This window comes from Mugil cephalus, chromosome 17, assembly GCF_022458985.1.
Source record: "Mugil cephalus isolate CIBA_MC_2020 chromosome 17, CIBA_Mcephalus_1.1, whole genome shotgun sequence".
Lineage (NCBI taxonomy): Eukaryota > Metazoa > Chordata > Actinopteri > Mugiliformes > Mugilidae > Mugil > Mugil cephalus.
In genome coordinates, this window is record NC_061786.1 from 11,768,181 (window position 1) to 11,783,998 (window position 15,818).

Below are 15,818 nucleotides of genomic sequence, written 5' to 3' on the forward strand. Positions count from 1 at the left end.
CTTCTACTTCTTTCTTAGCATTCTGTGAGGGGTAGTTACTTATCAGAGATTAGCAGGGATTTCCCATCACCTACAGTGCACAAATATCCAAGACTGAGAGTGGGTGCTACCACATCCCTGCAAACTGTAACTGCACACCTAATGACTTGGGCTGCAACCCCGCGCCCTGCCTACGGTGTATTCCTCACATCAGTTCTCGAGTGTGCAGAGTCACAGCCGCTTTATTACACTCGCTCGCTTTTTGACAAAACGCTAGTGTCGTGCACCCTGTGGCAATTACTTCCTCTCAGGCCTGAGCCAGAGTTACCTTTGCCTCCACTGTGAATTTTGTGTGATACACCACATCAGACTTCATTTAATTGTCTGGATTCTTTTTATTGACCTGACAATGTTTGTGGGTGTAGCCTGGAGCAGTCCAGAGTCAATGGAAACCATTGGATAACAGTTATAACTTCATTGCATCTTCACCAGCTCTGACTTTCATAACCTAAAACAATTTTGAAGCAAAACTTTTGTTAGAGAAACAATTACTGCGGATATTGAAACTTTCACACTGCAGTAAATATTTATCCTTCCAGTTGCAGCCAATTATTTGCCAGTTATTGAGCCTCTTTATTAAAGGCTTAATCACAAAAGTATTTATTTAATAATCCCTTGATCCTTTTTAATTTCCTGTGTTAAAGAGGAAAATGAATTTTCATTAGTGAGATACTGATGCATGGCACACATCAGTGTTCAATATCCGATGCCGAAAATCCAAAACAGCATTTAGCTGGCCGAAGATTAAGATGACAATGAGATTCCACAAATTGGAGGAAATTAGACCCTGCAGGTTTAGCCATGTTAAACAGTAGATGGTGAGCACGTGTTGTATATTGTGTTTCTTCAACCACAATCACACTCAGTTTCAAGTGTTTCTTATTCGCCAGTTTGCACACCAATGGCGTAGGCTGTGATGATGCAAGGTGCCCATGGACACTTCAGTCAGCCTTTCATTGGCTAAATGTGCAATTAATGAACCACTTGAGCTAAAGCTAGAAAACAGCAGAGATAGGTACACATTCCAGCTTTTACAGGAAAGAGCTGCAAGGTTAAAGATCCAAAAAGTTTACCAAGGACAGAAAGAAGTAGCAGGAAGACAACAGTTAAGGAAACCAGTTACCTCAGTAATTACACATAAACGTGTTTTCAGGCTAGAAAGGGTAAAGATCAGTTCGACTGTAGCTAATCTGCCAAAAGACTCCTTAAGGAAATTGTGCTTATATGCTTTCCTGCTGAGAATAAAAGATTCATACCACTGTTATGCTTATCCAGCACATCTGAAGCTGCAGCCACCACTTAGCTTAAATACCGGAAACACTTGGCAGCATCCAAAGGCAGCACCTCCAAAGCTCGCCAATTAACACATCTTACCTAATTTGTTTCATTTGTATGAACGGGGAAAACGACAGATCATGGTTTTCCAGGAGGCTTTCCCTCAGAACGGCATTCTAGAGAATTGGTGGTTACCTGTGTGACACAAATGTCAGCTAATAATTAGCACAAATCGGGGCTAGTACCAGACTACTACTCAGCTAGTGGTGCTATCGCAGTGAGGCTACCAGGCAACAAGTAGAGACCTTATGAAACAAACAAGATGTTATTAGGAGAGCTTTTTATGCACTAGTAGGTGGATTTAGCCATGGCTCTACGTTCCAAGTCATTATGGTGGTCTAAGAACATTTCAATTGTATTTCTGCAAAACAGCGAGGAGTAATATCACAAAAGCCAAACTGTTCTTTTAATATTTAAACGTGGTAAACCATGATTGTAAAGTTATAGTAGCGACTGTGGATGCAAAAATATGGCAAAATGTTTTTTTCACATGGCAAAAAGGCTCAGGAGAAGTTTAAAAGTTGCATGAATGCATTAACATCATTATTTATGAAATATCATAACTGGACATTGCTTGATCAAGTCCAAGTGTTGTTTCTCTGCAGACAGTTTTATTGCCTTTAAACTGCAAACCTCTCAATTTTGTGATTAAATAGCTTTTGTAGTGGTACAGCCTGTTTGCCTGTGAATGAAACCAAATTCAGGCCAGATGTGGAGTGAACCGTGTGACCAGTATTAACATCCACAGGAGGTGCCATTGTCTTTCACCAGCAAATTGAATACCGACAAATTTCAATCAGCACAAGAATCTGGAGCGGCCGATAAATCCATAGGTCAGTGGGTTTATCAGAGAGAGAGAGGCAAGGGAATAAAGAAACAAAACATCAAGCTCTAAGAGAAAATCTGCACAACGGTGAAACTGGAAATATATAAATGACTTTAATCAAAGACAGAAAATCACCTCATCTTAAGTGCCAGATTAATATAAGAGTTGCGAGTGAATGCGTTGAGGATGCATGAGTTTGGAATCTACCTATAAATGCCCACATGTTGTACATGAGGTTTTCTGTAAAGCTGTTCCAAACTTTTGCATTTAAAGAGGTTGTGAGAAACTGTTTTATGAGTATTTCTCATTATTATATAGTTTAGACGCACTGGCGGGTTCTTTTACTAGATGACAACAATCCATAAAAATGCAAACGGGGGATCAAGCTGTGGTTATACCCCCTTTACATTTAATTTCAACAAGAGTTCTGCTTGTTTTCTGGGTTTTTTTTGTATTATTTGTGAGAGCTTAGTCCTTTCCCACTGCAGGAATCTTCAGAGTTAAGTGCAGAGTGCAGTTCAACCTTATACTTAACATGTTATGTTATGTTGCTATGCAGCACTTTCGAAACCTTGAATTAATGATGTTATCACAACGTTATGTTCTTCTGGCGTTCATGCGGACTTTACTTTGATACATATCACCACCGAAACATTGTTGGAGACCAAGCACATCCCCAAGGTGGTCTACCGTCAACATGGGACCAAATGTTCCCCAGATGCGAAAGAAAACATGATGGATCAGACAACACTGACAATTCCATTGCTTCTCAGTCCAGTTCTGATACTCACAATGTACTCATAGTCATTGCTGAAAAGCAGTGGACATGGGGTCAGCTTGGGCAGCCTGACTGTTTTACGGCTATGCAGCCCGATATACAACACCTTTCTGTCAGAACAGGCATGAACTTTTTCACCAGTTTGGGCCACATGGGCCACCACTAGCTTCCCACATGTATCAATGAACCTTGACCCTGTCACTGGTTGACTTGCATCACAGGATACTCTTGACACAACCTAGCCATTACAATTTGGTCCTTTTCAAAGGCACTCTAATCCTTCCACTTGACCATTTTTTCCTGCTGATACAAGCCGTTTCAATTAATGAAATGAAGAAGATGTTAAGATACTGGTTACATGGCTGGATGGAAAATCAAGGGATAGAATCTAAGATGTGTTAAATAAGAAGTTGAACTATTTAATAATGTGTTAATGCTGCGTAGATGGACTCGATCCATTCCAACAACTCTTTGAAGCCGGCACAGAAAACACACTGGCCCCTCATAGGCATTTTCCACATCTGATTCAAGTCTGGCAGCGGTTTAAGTGGAAAAGTACAGTCCTAAAAGGACATAAGTGTTATTGATCAATAGCAGTGAGAGGGAACAATGTACTCAGCTTATCTGAATTGTTTCAAGAGACGGGAATTAACTTTGATTTGCTGGTTTTTAACTCTGGCTGTCAGTCAAATCCAGTTAATGTTTAGAAGAGTAAGAGTATTTGGGGACAAGAAACAAAAGGTTACGCATTATCATCATGGGATTCTGGTTTTATTTACACAAAAAATACCATTTCAGGCACTTGTAAAGTAGGAAATGTGACTTTCCCCTTAGATGCCAACTGTACAGGCTGATCTTCAAGGATAGGAAACCACAAACAAATGGAGGAAAATGCTGGAGTCACAGAAAAAGAATAAGACAAGGTTTTTCGGGACATGCTGCATCTTCACTGAATTTTTTAACATCTGCTTTTAACCTTGGGCATAACTAAACAGAATCTGTACAATACTAGAGGCAGGCTAAAATAAGTGCTAAAAAATTATTTCAGGTCATTTTTTTGTGACCACATTGTCCAGAATCCATCTCGATGTGACACCTTTAGAGTGTTTTCTCACTTCCACCTCTATCTCATCATTGTCTACCTGTTCATCCCCATCTGATTCCAGTTGCTAACAGTATCGTACGGGCACGCCTCTGTATCTTCTGTCTTCGGACTACCATTTCTTGATCCCACACTCTGCTCCCCTCAATCTCCTTTGTCATCGCTGCTGTCCTGCACTCCCAAGACGCTCTCCAAGCGCTTCGCTCTAATGGGAGGCAACTGTTCATACGTATCGAAGCCCAGCTCTGAGGTCTGTTGGGGCAGGCGGAAGAGCAGCAGGTGGTTCCTCAACACCTGGAAATTAGACCATGAGAGTAAGAAGGATGTGAGAAAGCACAGACAAGGGCTTCTTGTGCAGTTGTCAGGGGGGAGGCATGTTGAGACATCCTGGAGTAGCTCGGCTAATTTGAATAAGAAAAAAAAACATATTGGCCTTATTTAGACTGAAAAGGGGTCGACACACAGAAAGCAACTAGCAGCAATGTGGCAACAATAGACAATAGAATCTAAACAAAATTCAGCTGAAGCTATTATGCGAAGCGTGAGGGTATCAAGTTGAACTAGTTTCAACTTTGAGGTGGTGGCTATGACCACGGTTAGCATCTGACACAGTCGCACTGACAAATGAGGCAAACACAAAGTTCCCCAAAAATTTAATACAAGAAACATCGTTCAGAACTTTGGTTCCTACCATTTCATCATGCTGACAGCAGGCTTGGGGCGTCGGAAAACCCAGACGGAGCAGTAGCGTTATTGATGACTTCTTTTCAAATAGAGAGCAGCGGTGGACGGAAGAGCTAGCTCCGTCTACATACTAGCAATAAATTTATGTCCTGCTCGTTTTACTGTGAAACACTCATGGTGGGAACTGAACGAGAAAGTCGTGCAAGAAACCAGAGCAGGGAACAGCCGCTAGAGAGGAACTTAAAGCCACCAAGAGACGGATCACGAGAGAAACGCTTTATATGTGGACAGGGCTTGAGAAATATACCCATGATATTTTAAATGTTATTTTTGAATGTGGAGGGTGAAGTAGTTGCATAAGTTACTCCAGCATTTGCTTTACATCCAGGAGACTGTGGTTCATGTCCCCAATCAGCAGCGTCAAACATAACGTGATTATGACAGACGCTTTCCTGAATGTAAATAAATCATCATTTAAATTGATAGACGTCATATGTCTGGGACTTTGCCTCTCCATTTGTCGTTGTTTGGTCAAGTTTATGCATCTATTCAACAGTAGGTTGGGTTTAGAAACACATCACAGCTTGAGTTAAGACATCTTTCTTAAGACAAGAAGTTTTCATGTGCACTTATTCACATAGTTACAAGAGGTCACCTACTTACACATGGACAGTTTTAAGCTTGGTTTAAAAACTGCTGGCACGTCACATTCACTTCACATTGTTTTGCAATTAAGCCGCTAAAATGCCAGGCATCTGTGTTATCTGTGCGTTTCAAACATTGGCATTAGGAGGTGAGCGCCTCATGCTCAAGTTGACCCTAATAAATGTTTAACAGTCACTTTTGATCTCTAGATCACTAAAAAGAGACCAGACAGGATGAGTTTTTCCATGCTTGTCCAGCAACTGAGAGAAATGGACGAGGAAATGCATTTCAAACTGAGATACGGTGTACCTATGACACAGATCTGATGCAGAACCATAAATCTGTCTTCAGCAAATATCCAACATTGTTTTCTCTGTTAAGATATGACTGTACAATTGCCAAGAAATGACATGGTAGTAGAGGGGTTTAAATCATTAGCAACATAATAGATAAATGTCTGAAATACCATCATCATTGTTAAGTGGTTCTTTTAACTTTACTTTTATTTGGGATTTTATTGAGGGAGTACATCAGAGAACAAAGGGAACCTTTGGTGCAAATAAAGTCTCCTGGGTGGAGGGCCACACTAAAGATAATATGATTTATTGAAGAAAGGAAGTCAGAGTTTTCTGCAAAAACGGTTGAAGTATAATACCGTGAAGATATATAATGTCCTATTTTATCACCGCAGGGTTGTGTGATGGTATTTTATTCATGGGAAGCAGGCGTTGCTGTATTAATATCCATGTATGAAGAAAAAAACTTCATCAGGGAGGGGAGAGGCAACGGGAGGATCAGTTAATCAGTGGAGATCCCACAGCATAAAAAGATCACAGACAGAGAGGGAGTGAAAGAAAACAATGAGGGCATGCAAAAAGAAGAGGAGTACCTCATCAGTCAGGTAGTAGATTTTCCTCAACATACTGCGCCGAGCTGTTTCAACCTCCTGGAGAAGGATAAGGTGATTTAAGATCAAAGACTCATTCATCTTCTGAACTGACACGCTTAATGCCCCAGTGCTTGAACCTGCACACCTGCACATAGGAACGTTGTCGACTTCACCGCCCTGAAATGACCCATTTCTGAACTGAATAAATGCGTTATCGCTTAAATTCTGAATGTGAAGCAGGGGAGTCGACTTTTTGAAACCAAGGCCGCCCAGTGACAGATAGTCAATAACAGGAAGACTGATTTTACAAACAGATTTTACACATAGTGAGCTCGTACAATAATGCCGAAAAAGAGAGTAAAACCCCATAAAACCACCAACCACTAATCCAGTGTCATGGGTAGCGCAGCTGTGTTTGTTAAACCATTACACATGTTGCCTTAGGTTTGACTGTGGCTAACTAAAAACACAACAAGGCAAAACCTTAATATGAATACAGGAGCAGGTCTTCGGGGATCACATATTGACAGAGATGCACGCAGAGACAACATATGCGTACCTGTGCTGCAGCATCCTGAGAGAAGATGAAGGAGTTAACGTGAGACAAGGCAACCACGTATAAGATAGGACACCACGAGGACTTCAGGGACCCCGTCACCAAAGAGCGGAAGTAGAGGCGGAGGAGAGGGAGGGAGTCTTCAGGTGGGGAGGTGAACCGCTCAATAGGGATGGACAGCTTCAGACAAACAGATCAAATCCAGCTGTAAGTCTTCATACTTGAAAAGGCAGTTATTGATATTAAAAAAAACGCCATCATCATCCTAATTACCTGCTCCCGAGTGACTCCCAGCGACCTGAGAATTCCTACATGTTCGCCAAACACAGCCAGCCTCATGGCAGCACTGTACCTCCTCTGCAGGGGCAGGAGGACCCAGCAGCCAAACAACCGGTCTCCGAAAGACACGGCTTCATACTGGGCTAAGAGCGCCGAGAACAAGTCCTGGAAAGAGGCTAGACCTGGAGGAGGAACGTTCAGGTCCAAAGAGTCCAGTCTGGATCCTCTGTTTAAAAAAATAAATAAATAGAAATAAATCAGGATCCTAGCTGCCTGTTTAATGTTCCAAGTTTAGACTTGGTGCCAAATAAAAGCATATCAAATGTTCTACCAGACCTGGTGAGCAGTCTGAATAAACCCCAGGTCAGTTTCTGAACAGGTCTCTCCAGGAACAAGTCACTGGAGCAGAGGAACACACAGGACAGACGAGCAATCTTGGCGACAGGAAGGATCACCTGCAGACCAAATACAGACACACAGACCAAGAGTCGGTTTACAAGACAGAAAGACACCAAGAGTCACAAGAGAACCTAATATCGCTGACAAAGATAAACTAGATACACTACAATTTCTCCACCAATGATGCCTTTTTTTTTTATCATTCTTTGTTTGTAAAACCAACAGTTCAGTTCCTAAGGATAGCATGATTTTGCCAACTTAAAAACACTGCAAAACTATTCAAACATTGTTTTAAATATAGCCAACCTCCATGCTTTTCATTCAGTTATGTTTAGTTACCATAACTCCCTATATTTAGGGCTCATTAAAGAAGCCACTTAACCTCTCCTCTTCAAAACTATATTAGACGCAATACCATATTCCCTCCATCCTTGCAACACTAGCCAACTAATGGAAACAGTACTTTAGGTAAGTACTTGTAAAGCCTTAAATAACCATGCTACTTCCTACTTTATTGGCACCATATGAGTCTAGACTGATTCTGCCTGTACTCCACACATCAAATAGAAAACGGAGCGGTTCTTTGTTAGAGCCCTGTGGAACTCCTTTGCTGAAGAACCTAGCAACCTTTGAAAATAAAATGATTTTCAGGTCTTTTCAATTAAATTACTAATTAAAACCTACTTAGATTTTTTTATTATTATTTCCAAGGTTTAATCAGGTCTTACACTGTTTCTTGAAAAATTATGCAAATTTTTAATTGCTGGTTAAATCTTTAATTTTACTGTCTGTAATTTGGTAGTTCCCATTTAACTACGATGCTGATTTGCTTTTTTCATTGTATTATAATTTAGTTAGTTAATTCATTGTTTCAGCTCTAACTGGTATATACTCTACTATTTTGTGTTTTTATTTCAATTGACTTTACACCATATACTATCAGTTTAACTTTTCCCTCTTCTGAATCGAGTCTGTAGAGGTAGAGTACGTCAGCTCTGTTTTACCTTTAAAGCCTCCTCCCTCCAGACCTCCAACAGCAGCAGCCACTGCAGACAGTGGGTCACTGACTGCAAAGCTCCCTGAGGAAGCTCCTCCACAGACAGACCTCCGCCGTCCGATACCCCCATTCGCTCGTACAGGCTGACGAGCGGGAGGAAAGGCCAATCAGACGGCAGGGTGGGGCCGGTGAGCTCTGGGAGGAGATGGGATTTGATCCAGGAACTGCGGCCCAAGAGAGCATTTCGGGACAGCAGTACAGACGACTCGAGATGGGCCAGGTAAGTGAGGAAGCAGCCTCGTATGGCTGGCAGCTGGACACAGGCTTCTCTCAGAAGAGCGCCGACAGTCTGGAGGGAGGGAGAGGTGCGGTGCTGCGTTTCCTCGTGGAGCTTCAGCTCCCCCAGCTCTACAGCTTCAGGTCCTCCGCTTTGTCCCTCTCTGGGAAACAAACAAAGAGACATTAACCGTCTCATAATTTCATAAAGGGGTAAAGAGAAACTTCAGTTTCAGAGGTAAAGGTTAATTTTCTTCCACAGAAATGTAATTTTGAATGTAATGCAATTTACAAAATTAGATTACAATCATGTGTTGCATTTTTCAAGCTAATAGAAACAATTACTTGAACAGAAATTATCACGTAGTGCCCAAAACAACAAGCCAGAATAAGATTTCAGGCCCTTCAAAGCAACTGTGCGTGACACTTAATCCAGAATAAATGTAATAAACTTACGAGATGAAGTCCTTGCTGAAGATAATAGTGGACAGCAGTTCGTGTGCCAGGTATTCACTGCCTGGCAGTAGCCATGGCAGTAGAACCAGCGCCACCTGGTGGTAAAGTGAGGCATGTATTGCTACTTGTGGCTCAACTGGAACCTGAAAAAATGTTAAAACAGATAACAGAGAGAAATTCAGATGAAAGTTTTAATTGTACAATTGAAAAGGGTTATTCTTGAAGAAACCTGATCTCACACACAAATGGTCCAATCAGATAGGAAAGAGTTCACAAGGACCTACAGTACCTTCATTATGCAACATAAATATAAACACACACATCAGACATTAGTGTTAGGAGGTGGTTTCTTCGTTTTTTTGCTGTATAACGACCACAACCTGAAATAATATCAGTTTGGAACTGAGGATAACAAGTGTCTGCTCATCAGTATAGAATAATACTGGGGTTTGAATACGGTTGCAACCTACCAGTCTGTGTGCCAGCCGCAGCAGCAGGTAGAGGAGGTGGTGCTCGTGACGAAGAAGCCAAGCTCTGGTGTGAGAGAGGCTGGGCTGAGCCTGACTGCAGCTACGCAGGTAATCAATCACAGGCTCTGACAGCAAGAATCCAGTGAACTAGAGAGTGTAAGAGAGGATCAAACGAAGGAAATGTTTGCGATGTGTCGATACAAGATGGCAGCAAAAACTGGATTAGACTCAATAATCCCGTGTCACTGAATTATTTTCAAGCACCTTTCTGCAGAGGCCTTTGTGGATCCCTGTGATGGTTTCTAAGAGGAGCCCCAGCCCCGTCAGAAGAGGGAATGGGGAGCTGGAAGAAACCAGCCCATCGCGGTCTTTCCATCCTGGGCAGGCGAGTCCGGGGAGGTTAGGAATGGTCTCTGGGCCCGGATCACTAGACTGGACATTACACACTAATGAAGAAGACCTGGAATAGAAGAAAATCAGGATAATGTTTGCTACTAATTAAGTTTTTATTATTAAGTTATTATTATCTTGAAATATATTTAGAGCAAGTGTCTAAAGACTTGCTCAGAGTAGATCAGACCTACTTCAGATTCCTTATCAGGCCTTGTATAATATTGTGATGCATTAGAGGGAGAAGGACCTCAGACGTCAGCAGCTCCAGTTCTTGGAGAGTTTCCACCGGCTTAAAAGAGTTCTGCAGAACAGGGAGAGATCTCACAAATATAAACATGCAAATCAAACAGCCTGTTTGAATTTTCCACTTTTATGCTTTACTTTGTTCACCTCAAGCATAGATACCAGTTTAATGGGTTAATAGAGCACTGAGATCCTAAAAATATGTTATACATTCCTCTGTTTGGTGAATTTACAGAAGCTTATGTTAAATCTTGCACAGGTGAGAAATATATGTGAGAAGAAGTACCTGCTTGGAGAGCTGATGGTAATAAGCTTCTAGGTAGACCAGGTAAGCTGGGATCAGAGTGAGGCTGCCGTCTTTCTGAACGGGATTATCAAGGCTCTTGATTAAACCCTTCAAATGCCCCAACAAGGACGCCTGCAATCCTGTGACATGACCCCATGACACTGGAGGAGGAGGGGGGCAGTCCTCTCCCTGAGAGCTGTAGCAAAACCAGAAAAGGCAACACAAAGGATTCAAGTCTAAGTTTTCTTTGGTTGAGCCTGAGAACTCAAACTCTTGAGGAGGAATAGATCAATTACTCCATTTCAGTCTCGATCCAGTCATTCATCCATACCTGACCATGCCAGCCTGTAGTTCCTGATGACAACCGGCAGTGTGAGTAACTTGTGTGAGCAGAGAAAGCAGAGCCAAGAGTCGCTGGAGCTGCAAAGGCACCAGAGGATCTGAGGGGGGCAAAACTCTGTGGGCAGACTGCAGTGTCTTCACTAAGGCTGGATAAAGGTCTCTGAGGAAAGACAGACGCATAAAAGACTCACTGAGTGAAGAGCAGAGGAGAGGATTAGAGGGCTCTTACTTGAGGGGAAAGTAATCACACGGTGATAAGATTCAACCTTTTCTACTTTTTAAAAAATGTTTCCAGGCTGCTTGGCTGGAACTAAAAGTATGTAGCTCAACGTTGCACTGGGCTCAGTGTAGACATCTTTCTAATGTGTCAACTTACATGTATAATTTGCAGGCCTGTCCATAGCCGGCTGCTACAGCCCACAGCCTGTAGGCCTCGGTGGTGATCCTGTGGGCCTCGCTGGGCTCCAGCAGCAGCTCAGTGGGCTCGGCGCTCAGGAGACAAGACAAACGCTCCCTCACTCCGAGAGAGTTCAACTGAGGAGGAGACAGAAGAAGATATGATGCTAAGAAACATGAAACAGTAAATCAACCTATTCATACTAGACTGTAATAATTACCAGTCTAGCGCAGGCATGTCTGCCAGAAGTAGCCAGGACTCTGAGCAGCTTCACGGCGCTGGCCAGTGGGAGTCCATAAACGGACTGAGGCTGGACCGAAGATGACGCAGTCCAGGAAGTGGGAAGAAACTCGGACATCACCGTCTCCATCAGACGAGGACAATCCAACACCTGAGAGAGAAGCATCGGTAAATGTTAAGGTGTTAACTGCAAATAACAAATGAGCTTGTAGATTTGTTCGCGTCGTTACCTGCGTGGCAGAGGAGGAGGAGTGCCTAGCGATGCGAGTCAGGACCTCCATGATATCCTGAACCACCCGAGGCGACGGTCGGACCACCTCGAGGATGTAGCGCAGCCTGGGGAGCAGCTTCATCTTTAACAAACCCTGAAACGCAGACGGGAAAACGGAAAACGATAATCATTCAGACTTTGTCTTCAGAACTCGAGAACAGATAAAACCTGAAAACGGATCAGTGACATTTTACCTTGACAACATCCTGCCTGGCGACGTCATGGTCGCTCTTCCTCTCCTCCTTCTCCTTGGCCGTCTCCTTCATGCTTTCATCAAGCCCTTCGTCATCCTCATCTTCTTCCTCTTGAGCGGAGGGCAGCAGAGGGAAGACGGCTAAACCACCAAACCAGGAGAAGGTGCAGTCCAAACACTCCTGAGAGAGGAAATATGTATGATAAGAGTCCCAGATACACGTGCATGTTAACAGGCACTGTATATTTTATCCATCTCTCAGATGGGAACTGTACAGCTACAGTTTAATGTGGAATGTGTGAGGACAAAGTGTCACTTCATTCGTCTTACTTCATCATCTCTGCACACTAGGAGCGAGTTAAGCGCATGCACAGCTGCAGACATCACTCCCTCCACGCCGTCGTCCAGCGCAAAGCGGAGCAGAAAGAGCAGGCCGGCGTCCAGCAGGGTGGACATGATGCTGCCCTTCAGAACGGACGCGTACTCTCCAGCTCGAGCCTACAGGGCACAACAAAGTAGCAGTCATGTAACAAGTCGATAGAGGACTTTCTGCAGGCAGGTGACACCACAGAGTGTTTGGGTACCTTTGAGAGGATGTTGGCTAGAGTGCCGAGGGCCAAACTCCTCTGCTGGATGAGTTGACTCCGAGACAGCAGGAAGAGTTCCTGCAGGGAATAACCGGCCCGCTGCAGAGACAACATAGAGACTAATTTATGATGGGGCTTTTTGCTTTTTACAAGTGCAATCAAATCTAAGTGTCTAAAAATTTTAAGACTAAAGTAGAGATTTTAGGGAGAACAGTAAAAAAAAAATAGTTTTTTATTTTTCTACTCAAAGGTTACTGACCTCAGGCTCTTCTCCGTGGTGGTGCAGACCCAAGTGGGTAGGCAGATCCTCAGTGGGAGGAATTAATGTCCCGGCAAAGTCAAAACGAGCCTGCATGGCCTGTCAGAACAGAATCCCAGTATCTGTCACTGACGCATGAGCACAGAAGAATAAATACAGTAGCAGAACAGAGCAGAAGAAGCCATTCCTTACTTTCTTGGTTCCTTTCCTCCTGGGAGCAGGCAAGTCCTTCATCCACTCCAGCTTCTCAGGCTCCAGCTTATCCATGTGGACCCACTGCTTCTGAGGTCTCACTGGAAGATCCTCAACTGGATTCGGACACACGGTGGATTAACAATCTAGGATTGATGCTCTTTAGATGAGGCAACGTCTTTACTCGGAACCCAAAATTAAAATACACCGACTCTAAAATGAAAGGTCGCCGAGGCAATAAATAATCCCAGCCAGAAAAACAGAATGACACACACAATGAAATAATATAAATGATTCATGAGATCTGTTTGAGTGAGATCCATTAGCACTGGGACTGTTCTCTGAATGATCTGCAGTAACTTAATTGCACAGAGTAGCGACTTCTGGCTCAGTCTGGCCTTTCAGCTCATCACACAAAGTGAAGTCAGATTTACGTCTGGAGCTCAGCCATGCAGCAGAGGCATCCCACATTAGTTACACAATTAGAAGATGGCCGAAAAGGAGAGTGGAGAAAGAGACAGCTAACAGCGGGAGGAGCAGAGGAGAAAGAGAAACGAAAGCGAGACCGATTTCGTGCGTTTCAGACTTCTCCCCAACAAAGCTTTCAGTTTCACCGAGCAAAAAGTAACGCGAAGTATCTATTTTAAAATCATCCGCATGAAAGTGGGTGATTCTCTCTGTCTCCGGCATCAGCAGCAGAGGGAATGAACTGATGAGAAGGACATGATAAAAGCACTGATCAATAAATAAGTCATACCCGTCACAGCGGGCGGTGGTGGTGGCTGATCCTCCTCCTCCTCCTTCTCTGCTTCCATCTCCACTTCTTGAGGTTTCTGCAACAACACAGCAGCGTTGGAGGACTCTGACTCTGAAGGATGGTGTTGGCTGCTTTTGTCCTCGGGATGTTTGGATGGGGAGGGAGACGTCGGAACATTCTGGGCTTTGCGAGCTCTAACAAACTCCACCAGTCTAGGATCTGTAAAGAAGAGGTCGAAAAAAAAAAAACATTAAAAAGGTTTAATATACTTTACTAATATAGATGCAAACTCAATTATGTGCTAATTTTTACAACCATCAGCTATTATTAAGCTATTATGTAGAGAATATCAGAGCGCACCAAGCTGAGATAAGAGTTTCTTCTGCTCCTCCAGGATCTCAGATGGAGACATGGCTTGAAGCTTGGCCTGGTTCTCCTTGTGGATCCTCATGGTCTCTCCTGAACTATCCGAGACCCTCAGCCCCTGACCTGACACCAACCTGGGTGTTGAGACCGTACGCAATCCTAGTGAACGAAAGAGACGCAGGAAGTGTGTTAAGTTAAACGCATATCAGCTGTTTTATGTGGAACACATTTGAACTAGTGAAGCCTGCTCACGATCTCCTGGAGCGTCACACTGATCTGTGTCCATGCTGGTTTCTGGAGGGAGCCTCTGCTCTCCGCATCCAGGAGTCTGAGCAGCTTCAGGCGAACAGTGCAATGATGACTTGGCCTCCTTGAGCCGCTGGGCTGCTATCTGACGAGCAAAGATGCTCCTCTTCCCTTCTGTTGATGCCGGTGGCGCCTGCGAGAAAAAAGAAAATAACCAAGAATGCAGTGACACAAACAGATACAGGTGAAAACACGGGCAATTTAAGTATCTATATAATATGACATATGACAATTTATCCAATTGTGTTGCTTTTTACCATATTGCCTGTCTCTGAGCGGTGCAGTACTTTGGGGAACGCCAGGCCTGTAAACACTGGTACAGATATTGGCGCAGAGCTGGTGTCTCTCTCCTATCGAGCAAAGAATCGCAAAATGTGCATCAGACAAACCGAGACAGGAGCATTGGCCGCATTCATCTGATTTTACGAAAGGCACTAACCACGATCCTGGAGAGGACAGCACTGATGTGAGAGTCATGCCTGTCCAGCGTTTCTCCAGCGTCCTCATCTTCAAAGGTGACCCGGCTGGCTTTAAAGCGGGACTTCTTAGGAGGGGCCGGCGTCAGGGAGGGCAGCTCATCTGGAAGATCTGCAACCAACATCTGAGCTTTTTAGGTTTTGAAACGCTATAAGGTCCTCACAGTTATTAGATGAAACCCCAAAACATCTTTAACCTTCTATAGTGACCACATCCCTCTGACTTCCTCCATCCTCCCCGCTGTGTCCCTCCCCTTCTCCAGCCTCTCCTCTCCTCTTGTCAGGACGCCGGACCACGCTGGCCGCAGATGGAGCACCAGAGGTCAGGAAACGCTGCTGCTCTCTGAGGAGGTCTGCTTCAGAGTCAGTCGGTTTGGGACGCCGCAACATCCCTCTGAAAGACAAAATAAAATCTCTTTACACATCTGCACGTGCCGCAAAGGTGATAAAAAAAAGCTTAATTTAGGTTCACAAAAAACAACAAAGAATTTCAACTATTTAATCAAATACGTAGCTAGACGTGTCTTAATCACGTGTACTCAAGTTTACATCCGACATCGGTTCGTGAAAGTAACGTTCAGTTAGCATTAGCTGGACGTTAGCTAACGGTCTTTAACCGTGTTCAGTTAAAACTGAGCTGATTGAGACATATACCAAATAATATCAATAAAAACTTTCTGTTTTTCTGTTGTTTGAAATGTTTTCTACTAGTGCCAGCTAACCTGCAGTCAATGAGCCCGGAGCCTTTAAGAATTTAAAGCAGACGGTTCACACGGAAG

General features: G+C 43.6%; 1 protein-coding gene across 1 annotated transcript; it reads right to left on the reverse strand.

Moving 5' to 3' along the window:
* Positions 1 to 3,732: 3,732 nt before the first annotated feature.
* On the reverse strand, positions 3,733 to 15,803 carry rpap1 (RNA polymerase II associated protein 1). The gene is made up of 27 exons (XM_047611848.1): positions 15,762 to 15,803; positions 15,237 to 15,433; positions 15,003 to 15,151; positions 14,821 to 14,913; positions 14,510 to 14,696; positions 14,252 to 14,416; positions 13,892 to 14,110; positions 13,135 to 13,250; positions 12,943 to 13,041; positions 12,681 to 12,782; positions 12,427 to 12,594; positions 12,098 to 12,277; positions 11,863 to 11,997; positions 11,613 to 11,783; positions 11,372 to 11,529; positions 10,985 to 11,155; positions 10,654 to 10,849; positions 10,316 to 10,425; positions 9,996 to 10,191; positions 9,732 to 9,878; positions 9,262 to 9,404; positions 8,537 to 8,969; positions 7,470 to 7,588; positions 7,128 to 7,359; positions 6,858 to 7,034; positions 6,299 to 6,355; positions 3,733 to 4,374 (listed from the first exon to the last, which is right to left on the reverse strand). The coding sequence occupies exons 2-27, from the start codon at positions 15,427 to 15,429 to the stop codon at positions 4,225 to 4,227; spliced, it is 4,266 nt and encodes a 1,421-aa protein (XP_047467804.1). The 5' UTR covers positions 15,430 to 15,433; positions 15,762 to 15,803; the 3' UTR covers positions 3,733 to 4,224.
* Between the last annotated feature and the right edge of the window lie 15 nt (positions 15,804 to 15,818).

Bases quoted from the DNA above. Each gene is read 5' to 3' on its own strand.
- rpap1 (XM_047611848.1), bottom strand. From the start codon at position 15,429: ATGTTGCGGCGTCCCAAACCGACTGACTCTGAAGCAGACCTCCTCAGA. The intron at 14,111-14,251 runs GTGCGCTCTGAT...TCTTCTTTACAG, and splicing joins GAAACTCTTATCTCAGCTTG to ATCCTAGACTGGTGGAGTTT. The intron at 10,850-10,984 runs GTATGGATGAAT...GTTTTGCTACAG, and splicing joins CTACAGGCTGGCATGGTCAG to CTCTCAGGGAGAGGACTGCC.